The following is a 9,569-nucleotide window of genomic DNA, read 5'->3' on the forward strand; positions in this document are numbered from 1 at the left end:
TATACTACGAGTATTCGTACAAAGCGAGCAGCGTCCAGAATATGTAAATCAGCAAACCGCCAATTAAAGATTATTTCTACAAATCAAATCACATGCTTATACACATATACAAGTATACTATACGACGCGAACAGCTCATTGTTGCGACGAAAACCCCGCTTGAAGATAATGTATTGGGGCAGTGTGCGTAATGCACAGCATCTGGGAATTTCTACCAGCATTGACATTGACATTAAATTGGACCAAGAACGTGCGGCAAACCTGTTGCCAGCACCATAGCCCATGCAATGGTAATAAAACTTAATGGCTGCCCAAATCGATTTTGTTCGTAGAGCATGTCCAGCGATGGCTATAAAAGGGGCATTTCTCCAACGATGGTGTTTTTCCACACAAGATTGTGATGAAGCTTCGCAGACTGGTAAGTGTGAGCTCAAAAATAAAGTGCCAAGCACAGGGAAGGCATTTGACAGCAATGGCATCCTCAAGGACTGCTCTCATAATTGCAGCTAATACACATTTTACTGCCACTGGTGCTGCTGAAAACAGTTTCGGCACAAGACCCACCTGAGGGCCCAGCGCCTGCCCCCGCGGACTCAGAGACTCCAGCGCCCGCCGCCGGCGCCGCCGACGCAGACAGTACAGCCCCCGCCCCCGCCGCCGCTGACGCCGACGCTGGGACTACAGCGGCTGCCGCCGCCGATGCTGAGAGTCCAGCGCCCGCCGCTGGAGACGCCGAGACTACGGCGGCCGCCGCCTCTGGAGAACCAGGTAGTGCCACTGAGCCGAGTGCAGGTGAAACAAAGGACCCGAATGCAACTGAAGCTAATGCGAATGGAAACGAAACTATCAAGCCAGGAGCGACCGAACAAATGACAACTGTTGAAGGACTCGACTCTGCAAGCGAGCCTGCGGAAACCACCATAGGAAGTGATGCGGAGAGTGAGACGACAGAGCCGCCAAGCACGCCATATGACATGGAAGAGCTGGAGGAGCTGGTAACTGAAAACGGCGGCCATCCATTTGAGAGGCCTAAGCGACATATGCCCGGCTCCCGACACGTTAAGGCCCACGACGGCTTCCACAACGTCAAGAACGAGAAGCTCTGGGCGCATTGGAACGATGGGTTCAATCATGATGCAGACACGATTGAGGGTCAATAAAACAGTCCTTCTCATTGTTTCAATCGTTCCTATAGCAGCTATATGATAGAGTAAGTCGAGTTTTATTGCGATATCGTAATGAAGGGAAAAGTTGTTGATACCTAAAGTAATTTTTGCCCTATCTGTAGGATACAGTGCATTCATTTTGCTAGAAGTTTAAAAAAAGCTAATAAATACAAAGTTTTTCAAGATTTCTTTATAAACACAAAAGTGCTACTAAGTGCAATTATTCCTCTGATCGAACTCATGACAGCTATACAAAATAATAGCGCTATAAGTAGTTGGTCATAAACTTTGTCTGCACATCAATAAAACTAATATATATACCAAGTTTGGCGTCCCTACCTATTACGATGTAAAAAATGTTGATGTTCATACGGACAGACAAGTCCAGATCGATTCGTCACGTCTTTCAGCTACTCTAGTTGTTGCTTTAATTTCAGACCCTCGCAGCCATGGCCAATTCATTTGCTTGTAGCTGTGTAGTTGAATGTAAAGCCATGCAGCTGGTGGTTGATTTGGTAAGACTGTTCGGCCACATATATACTAGTATATATACACAATATATAGTATTTATAGCTAATTATTTGTATGCTACCCACCATGCTGTTGGCACGGCTCAAGGAACCTCGCCACGTTGCTGCTCACGACGGCTTTCACAACATCAAGCACGAGCCTCGATGGGCGCATTGGAACGAACGCGTGAAGGCGCATCATCTCCGCAAAGAAAGGCAAAACAGAGAAGGCAGAACCTCTACTTGAGAGAACATCATACATAATCGGTTTCATATTATTTCTTGATAACAGTGTTAATAAATAGCATTGTAATCCAAAGAGTACTAGAATGTGTTGGGGGTTAAGGGAATCCGTCAAGGTTTTTATTGATGAAAGCATTGATCTTCTCTCTATACACATAGTAGAGCTTTGTGTTTATACCAAAAGTTAAGTTGTTAAGTTTCTAACTCATATTATATATAACAAGAGCTAGAATAACCAAACTTGTTATCCAGATTCACCAGATCAAGATTGTTAATTTTATCTGATGTGACTTATTTCTGTATTATGTAAAAAAATTAATTAAATTTTTTAAATTAGTTATTAAATAATACAAAATTAGTTTTTCTTATTTGTGGGAGTGGGTACAGGGTCGGGCTTGCTCAACTGTAGCGTTCTTCTCGTATGTATATTTAATTATTTATTTCAAATTTTATGTTACACTCAAAAGAGTATGAAATGGGGCAGATGAAATTTCGTCCCCCGACAATCACTGTTCTTGGAAAAACACAACACTAAGGACAATTCTGCGATTAGCCAACGGCAGAATCAATCTTCTGAGCAGATGTTGGCTTGATTAGAATGGCAAACAAATGTTTAAGCCACGAGGAGCAAAACGAAGAAATTGCTTATATTATAATCCTATTAGAATTAATTATAATAATAATAAAATGTAAATGTATGTATTTATTTATATGCATATGTATTCATGACAATGAATGTCCTTTTTGATGTTCCGGGAGCTCTCCAAATGAGAAAAATGAGAATGAAAAATATTATATTATTAATAAAATTAGTTATAATAATAATATTTATAATAATAATAATTATGGATGTCATTTTTGAAGTTCCAACAGCTTGCCAAATGAGCAAATGAAAATGGCAAACAAATGTTTAAGCAACGAGGAGCCAAACGAAGAAATTAAATGTGTTATAATAATAATACAATTTATAATAATAATAATGATAGATGTCCTTTTTCGTATATATTTTATTTCCTATCGGTAATTTGGTTTATGTAAGTATCTAATTTACATAAATAATAATTATATAATTATTAATTTATTAAATTTGTTTAAAAGAAAATAAAAATGACTTCAAATATATTTAAATGGAGCTTTTATTTGTTTGATGGGTAAGGGCGGTGAAGAAGGTGCTTGTAGGAAGCTGACTAATAAATAAAAAAAAATGCAGCTTGGCCGATGGCCAAAACGCTTGCATTTGCTAAAAGCCAAAATCTGAAGTACCAGGCGAACATAAGCCAGCAGAAAGATGCAATTTTTCTAAAAATTTAAAATTAAATTCGGCCGCCTAAAAGATGCAACACTTTCCTTAATGTTAGCCGATCTTCACACCTTTTGGCAGCTGGGGCTCAAACCAATTTGGCAAATTGGCTTGAAGTCCGGCTGCTAAATGGTTTGAAGCCTGGCTTACATTTATTTTTAATTTTTTGAAAATCATCTTCCCGCTGCATTATGTTCGCCTAGTACATAGCAAAGAAGCCAGTTTGCAAAGTAAGACCGAGAGCAGCTGCGGCTTTCTTAAAATTTATAAAATCGCCTGCAAATGCTAAAAGCCAAAATCTGAAGTACCAGGCGAACATAAACCAGCAGCAAGATGAATTTTTTGTAAAAATTTAAAATTAAATTCGGCCGCCTAAAAGATGCTACACTTTTCTTAATGTTAGCCGATCTTCACACCTTTTAGCAGCTGGGGCTCAAACCAATTTGGCAAGAGTTCAAACGGAGTTCCAAGCGAATTATTTATTAAATAAATAAATAAGTTGCAGCGCTGCAATTTGTATCTAAATGAATGCAAATAAAAAAGGAGACTTTTTAGGACTTGCTGCTGATTTATGTTTGCCTGAATTTGAAGGATAAAGATCAGATCCTGCTTCCTGCAGCAAATCAATAATAAGGAAAAACGTTGCTATATTTTAAGTTGCTTTATTTGAAACTAAAAAAACTGCATAAAATATATGGTGACAGTTTAAAGGATAAATACAGTTCTTTTTAATTCTGAAATTAAATCAAGCAGCTCGCTGAGCCTGATACAAATGGCAGCACATTTGTCACAATTTAAAGGCCATTAGATGCACTCAAAAGAAGGCGCCAATGCTAAGCAAATGGTTGTATTGCACTGATATCAATCATACGCCCGGTTGCACGCCATTGAAGAACAGACGAGGCGTCGTCAATATTTTCCGTCCAAGCAGCCTCGTGGCCGCGACAGGACAGTTAACAGAAGCAGCAGGACAGCAACACCAACTGTTTATATATATAGATTTGTATACCCAAACTATCCAATCCAATCTATAGAGAAAAGAATCCAGAGGATAATACAGAAGAGAACACAGAGTAAAATACAGAAGATAATACAGAATAGGAACGAGAATAGAATAGAATACAGAATAGAATAGAAAATATATATAATAGCGAGTAGAAAACAGATTAGAGTAGAGAGTAGATTACAGAATATAATACATAATAGAATAGAGAATAGATTACAGGATATAATACAGAATAGAATACAGAGTAAAATACAGAATATAATACAGAATAGAAAAGAGAGTAGAGTACAGAATAGAATATAGAGTAGAATACAAATAGAATAGTATACTAATAGAATAGTATTATACTCTCTATTCTATTCTGTATAATACAAATAGAATAGTATTCTACTCTCTATTTTATTATGTATTCTATTCTGTATTAAATTCTGTATTCTATTCTGTATTTTACTGTCTATTTTATTTTGTATTCTATTTTGTATTCTACTTTATATTATACTCGTAGTTTACTCTCTACTCTATTCTGTATTCTACTCTCTCTCTCTTCCTTTATTTTTGTGCTAGCTTTATATAAAGAAGAAAGAAGTTTAGAATAATAACTTTTCATCTGGGATATTAAACAAACATAAAATAATTTTTTAAATATTCAAATTTGTATTTTCTTATTTGTTGGAGTGGGTACAGAGTATTTCACTGTCGGCTTGCTCGACTGTAGCGTTCTTTCTTCTTTTTACCTTCATATTATTGGCGTAACACCTACGATACTGTTTATATTCCAATGGCTTACAAGACCAATAAAATCTTCATGGCCTATCCTTCTTATGGTTTTGAAGTAATTTTGAATCGATTATACGAGTATAATCAAAATAGCTCTGCTTCGAATTCCATGGGATTTTGCGAACAAGCACCAATTTGTAAACTTAAACACATACTGTCTTAAGAATTGTGTATATTTTTAGTCAAAATGTAATCCCATTCTGTAAAAAGTATGCATTTTAAGAAAATATGAACACACCTAAATAGTTATGACCATTCACCAATCTATACTATGGGCTTAATTCTCTCGACTGCCTTTGAAGGCCTATTATCAAAATTGTTTAATTACCCACAATTCCAACTAATTCGTAAAAGGTTATATACTATAGTACTTTACATTATACATTCCCGTTAACAAAATTAATAATAGAGACATATTATTGCATATTTTGATCTTCAATAGAAGTTTCGCAAGAAATGTCACCAACAGTGTGTAGTGGAACCATATAACTAATAAATACTGTAGTAAGTCGGCGTAACAATACTGCCATTATGTATAGTTTATAGAAAGTGGTTTTCGTCGTATTTCAGAAATGGCTGTCAGGCGAGCGGTTCGTATAATCGGCTTGAAGTAAACATTTACAAAAATCTTAACTCTTCCCAGCAGTGTTTTGGCCTGTTTTGGGTTTTCTTAGGTCTTGCCCTCTGCCTAGAAGTAGAAGCGTCGGATAACACTCGGGACCTGAGACAACATTCGCCAAACGATCGCCCAAAGCATCAGCGGCCCCACAATATGCACCGTCCCAAATATAATGGCTACGATTGGTACAATCAGTAAGTGGTAAAGAGGGGCTAGTCACAAATAGTTGAATACTTTCTCCCCTCACAGCTACAATATGACGGAGAACTCAGAATCCGATAAGCCAGAAGAGACTGAAAAAGGGACTAAAGAAGAGGCTGAAAAAGATTCTAGAAACGAGAATTCATCGGGTGAAAAAGATCAGTATCATGAGAAGCATACAGAAGAGTCTGCTGAAAACGATGATGAAAAAGATGATAAGGATGAGGAAGGTGAGGACAGTAATAATGCTGAAGCTAAAGACAGTAGTAATGCCGAAGCTGAAGACAATCGACGTAGCCGACATATACGTAAATCTCATGACTCTAGGCCTCACCGCCGTCAACCTTACAGACGTAGCCAACACCAGCGTAGATCTCATAGCCCTAGCTCTCACCGTCGTCAATCTCACAGTCGTAGCCGATCAGAACATAAATCTCATAGCCGTATCAAATTTCCAAAATACAGAAACCAATTAATTTGAGGCATGAAATAGTTCAGTTGCTTAAATAAAAGGTATAAATACATCTTATAAATGGCACACCAAAGATTTAGTTATAGTGTCGGTAACTTTGTTAGCTGTATGGTGAGGTAAAATTTCCGGAGATATCTTAGGAACACGTATAAAAAATTCTACAACATACTGGTATATTATCTTTCTTTCTTCCTGGCTTCCTGCTTTATGACATTTTCTACTACATTATTGTTATATTTATTTATTAACTATCATTCGATCCCCACTACCAATAGAGTGCGATTGCTGCTGCTATTTCCATCTGTTTGGAAAAGTCAGCAGAGCTGGCGTTGCATTATACAATTATTTCTGATTTGTATAGAAATTAGTTTAAAAACGCCTTTACTATCATGATGCCACTTCATGCTATTTTTTAATAAGTGTGCAAATTTGTAGAAGGTATCAGCAGCATGTTATCTAATATTTAAGTAAACACAATTGATGAATGTTTCTTTCTAGGGAATTCGTCTACTTTCTGAGAAAACGAATACTAAAAATCTTTTTGTCGTTTTAAGATTCGGAGGTGCAGAAAACTTCAGTATTTTTGTTCATAAATCTGTTCACATTTCGCGAATGTTAAACTTTAGACGAACTTCACGGAAGATACACCCTGGGCTCTAATAGATCAGGGGTACAGTTTTTAATTTCCCCAAAAAAGCGAGTTGACTTTGTAAACTTGTTTCGTTTTTCGTCTTTTCGAAAAGTTTGTGCAACTTGTTCAGCTATTTACGAACCAGCACAGCTCTAATAGAAATGTTTGCGCAATATCTACGAATATACTCGTATACCTTTTCGCTGATGAAATTATATAGATTCCATGAGGTTTAATGTTGTTGTTTATATCTGCCTCTATTGTATTAGACTTGAAGAAACATAGGAGCGACTTAAACATAGACTTCTGCTAACTGTTCACTTAATTACTGACTGGCTGTAAGACACAAAACTACAACATCAAGCTTGGAATTTGTTGCTGGGCTGCTGGGTGCGCTTTAGTTCTTCCACTTGTTGTTCTCGTAGTCCCATTTGGAGGACAAGCCGGTAATTGGGTTGACTTCCAGGTCAAGCATGCGCTTCAGCTGAGCCTTCTGGTGCTCCTCGTCGAAGGTGACGGGCAACTCATCGTAGACTGAAGGAAGACCCAGAGTTTAGAATTATAAATAATTTAATCCGACAGTTAGGGCTCACCGAACAGGTTCATCAGAATGGCAATCCAGATGGCGGCGCTTGTGAAGAGCAGACCAATGCCCAAATGCATTTTCCACTCGCCGGTGCCGGCCTGCACTTCGGCAATGGTTTGGCAGAAGCTGGCACGGTAGAGGGCCTTAATTTCCTGTGGGCTCAGCTTCTTCCAGTCGCCCTGCTCCTTGACGCGCAGCGCATTGATCTCATTGTTGGGCTCACGGAAGCGTATGGGGGGCAGGGGATAGTCCACGCGATCGGCATAGGAGGCGGTGCCGTTCCAGCCATAGCCAACGACCTCGCGTTTGCCAATCTTGTCCAATGTGTGGACGGAAGCGACGCTGCCGACTTGGGCGTTGCGTGGCAGCTGAGCAGCCAACTGGCGGCGCAGAGCGTGGTTGATTAGTCTGAGAGCCATGGTTACAATGCTGCAAATGCATTAAAAGATATCATTAGCATTATTTAATACAAGTAGGAGCAAGCGGGGGCTGCAGGTGTGACGCAGTAGGCGAGGTTATGTAACACTTGGTTCGCAATACGTGCGGCAATTAATCAATAAATGGCTAGTGGCTGACTTTATCAAACTATAATTATGGCTCTCTGGCATATTAAACAGCCTTCATTTGTTTGCTTTCGTATAATTCTGCAGTTTTTCATTGCCAATACGCCAATTCTTGTTGTGTAATCAAAAACACTCGGGTCCGCAATCTACGAATATTTATTTAAATGCGCAGGCGGCTGCTTGGACTGAAGGCGATTTATGTCACGTCGAGATATTCTCTAATTAACTTTATTTATGAATTACTTGTGGAAAATTATTAAATTATTTAGATTCTAAGCACTTTTGCTCATTTACCCACTTCTACTCGTTGCAAATAATGGCCGACTGTGGAACGCTGCCACATGGGTGTAGGGCCGGTGTTGCCACTTGCGAAAGAAAACCATATCGATGTACGATAGTTGCGCCCAGGGATGGCAAGTTAACATCGCATGGAGCACATCGCAGAACGTTTGAATTGTTTAGTTTCAACTGCCACTGTCGATGCACGTAGATTTAAATGAATTTACTAAAAATATTTAATTGCTATTCTTTATGATTTCAATGGCCAAAAATAAATTGTTATTTTTAAAACGTGACATAAAAATAAATAAATAATGGGTACTAATTTCCATTGCTTTGCTTGGGTTAAAAATGAAATAGTTTACTTAAATATTTTAAATAGTAAATAAAAGTAAATGAACAAAAATAAATAAGTAATAAATTATGTTGACTTATTATATATAATATAATTAATCATAAGTATTTAAAATTATTTTCGCTATTTTTCGTATAATTTAATAAAATTAAATGTTGAAGTTCTCTGGAATACACGGGCTAGCTGCACTCAAAACTGTAACTTCTAAATTCGTGTAGTGATGCACTTATGTACTTACTTGTGTATATATGCTGCTGCTGCATAAGCAAATTGCCGATAATCGTGATTATGGATGTAGTGGACCAAACAAATATATTGTTGACATTTGAAATTATATATAGAAGCGTCTTTGTTGTCTGGTCTAGTTATTTTTAATTGTATGACCGACTTTTCCAAATAACATCATGGGACCAGTTAATACCTATATTTTATTATAAATTATGTTGGAGGAAATAATGTACGGAATTTGACGATCTCACTTAGACATATTCGTTGTTCTTGTAATTAATTGATATAAAATTATAAGATCATTTAAAACTATCTTTAAGTACGTATCTATAGTACGTAGTAGCTGGTCATTATTTGTTATTTCCACACATATTTCCGTTTCGATATAAATTTATGAACAGGCGAAGGAAATACATATATAAACAACCTTCTCATTGTTCTACCCTCTATAGAAATTGTACAGTACCGTCTTAAAACTAAAATATATCATGTCTCCTAACATACTATATGTGTCATCATTTAGGCATCCATTTAGTAGAAATTGGCTTTATATCCTGACACTTTTTCTAAAACATTCGATCGGTGTACAAAGTATTTAAGTATTCCCTTAAGCGGACACTTCCCTTGGGCGGGT

General features: G+C 37.5%; 2 protein-coding genes and 1 long non-coding RNA gene across 3 annotated transcripts; 2 read left to right on the top strand and 1 right to left on the bottom strand.

Annotated features, from left to right (window-relative positions):
* The first annotated feature begins 1,627 nt into the window (after positions 1–1,627).
* LOC115629043 lies at positions 1,628–1,994 on the top strand. Its single transcript, XR_003995861.1, has 2 exons — positions 1,628–1,681; positions 1,740–1,994. It is a non-coding gene; the product is annotated as an uncharacterized LOC115629043 (long non-coding RNA).
* A 3,577-nt stretch (positions 1,995–5,571) lies between these two features.
* LOC115628981 lies at positions 5,572–6,354 on the top strand. Its single transcript, XM_030525261.1, has 4 exons — positions 5,572–5,591; positions 5,648–5,814; positions 5,870–6,051; positions 6,149–6,354. Exons 1-4 carry the CDS (start codon positions 5,574–5,576, stop codon positions 6,295–6,297), a joined length of 516 nt encoding a protein of 171 aa, XP_030381121.1. The 5' UTR covers positions 5,572–5,573; the 3' UTR covers positions 6,298–6,354.
* Positions 6,355–7,150: 796 nt separating this feature from the next.
* Positions 7,151–8,471, bottom strand: LOC115628980. The gene is made up of 3 exons (XM_030525260.1): positions 8,368–8,471; positions 7,518–7,939; positions 7,151–7,458 (listed from the first exon to the last, which is right to left on the bottom strand). The coding sequence occupies exons 1-3, from the start codon at positions 8,454–8,456 to the stop codon at positions 7,322–7,324; spliced, it is 648 nt and encodes a 215-aa protein (XP_030381120.1). The 5' UTR covers positions 8,457–8,471; the 3' UTR covers positions 7,151–7,321.
* Positions 8,472–9,569: the final 1,098 nt, after the last annotated feature.

This window comes from Scaptodrosophila lebanonensis, unplaced genomic scaffold, assembly GCF_003285725.1.
Source record: "Scaptodrosophila lebanonensis strain 11010-0011.00,11010-0021.00 unplaced genomic scaffold, SlebRS2 tig00000131-arrow-arrow-pilon, whole genome shotgun sequence".
NCBI classification, from domain to species: domain Eukaryota; kingdom Metazoa; phylum Arthropoda; class Insecta; order Diptera; family Drosophilidae; genus Scaptodrosophila; species Scaptodrosophila lebanonensis.

Excerpts from the sequence above, each read along its gene's own strand:
- LOC115628981 (XM_030525261.1), top strand. Across the intron at positions 5,815-5,869 it reads GGCTACGATTGGTACAATCA|CTACAATATGACGGAGAACT; the intron begins GTAAGTGGTAAA and ends CTCCCCTCACAG. Across the intron at positions 6,052-6,148 it reads AGATGATAAGGATGAGGAAG|GCCTCACCGCCGTCAACCTT; the intron begins GTGAGGACAGTA and ends TCATGACTCTAG.
- LOC115628980 (XM_030525260.1), bottom strand. The coding sequence starts at position 8,456 with ATGGTTTTCTTTCGCAAGTGGCAACACCGGCCCTACACCCATGTGGCA. Across the intron at positions 7,940-8,367 it reads TTTGCAACGAGTAGAAGTGG|CATTGTAACCATGGCTCTCA; the intron begins GTAAATGAGCAA and ends ATGCATTTGCAG. Across the intron at positions 7,459-7,517 it reads CATTCTGATGAACCTGTTCG|TCTACGATGAGTTGCCCGTC; the intron begins GTGAGCCCTAAC and ends GTCTTCCTTCAG.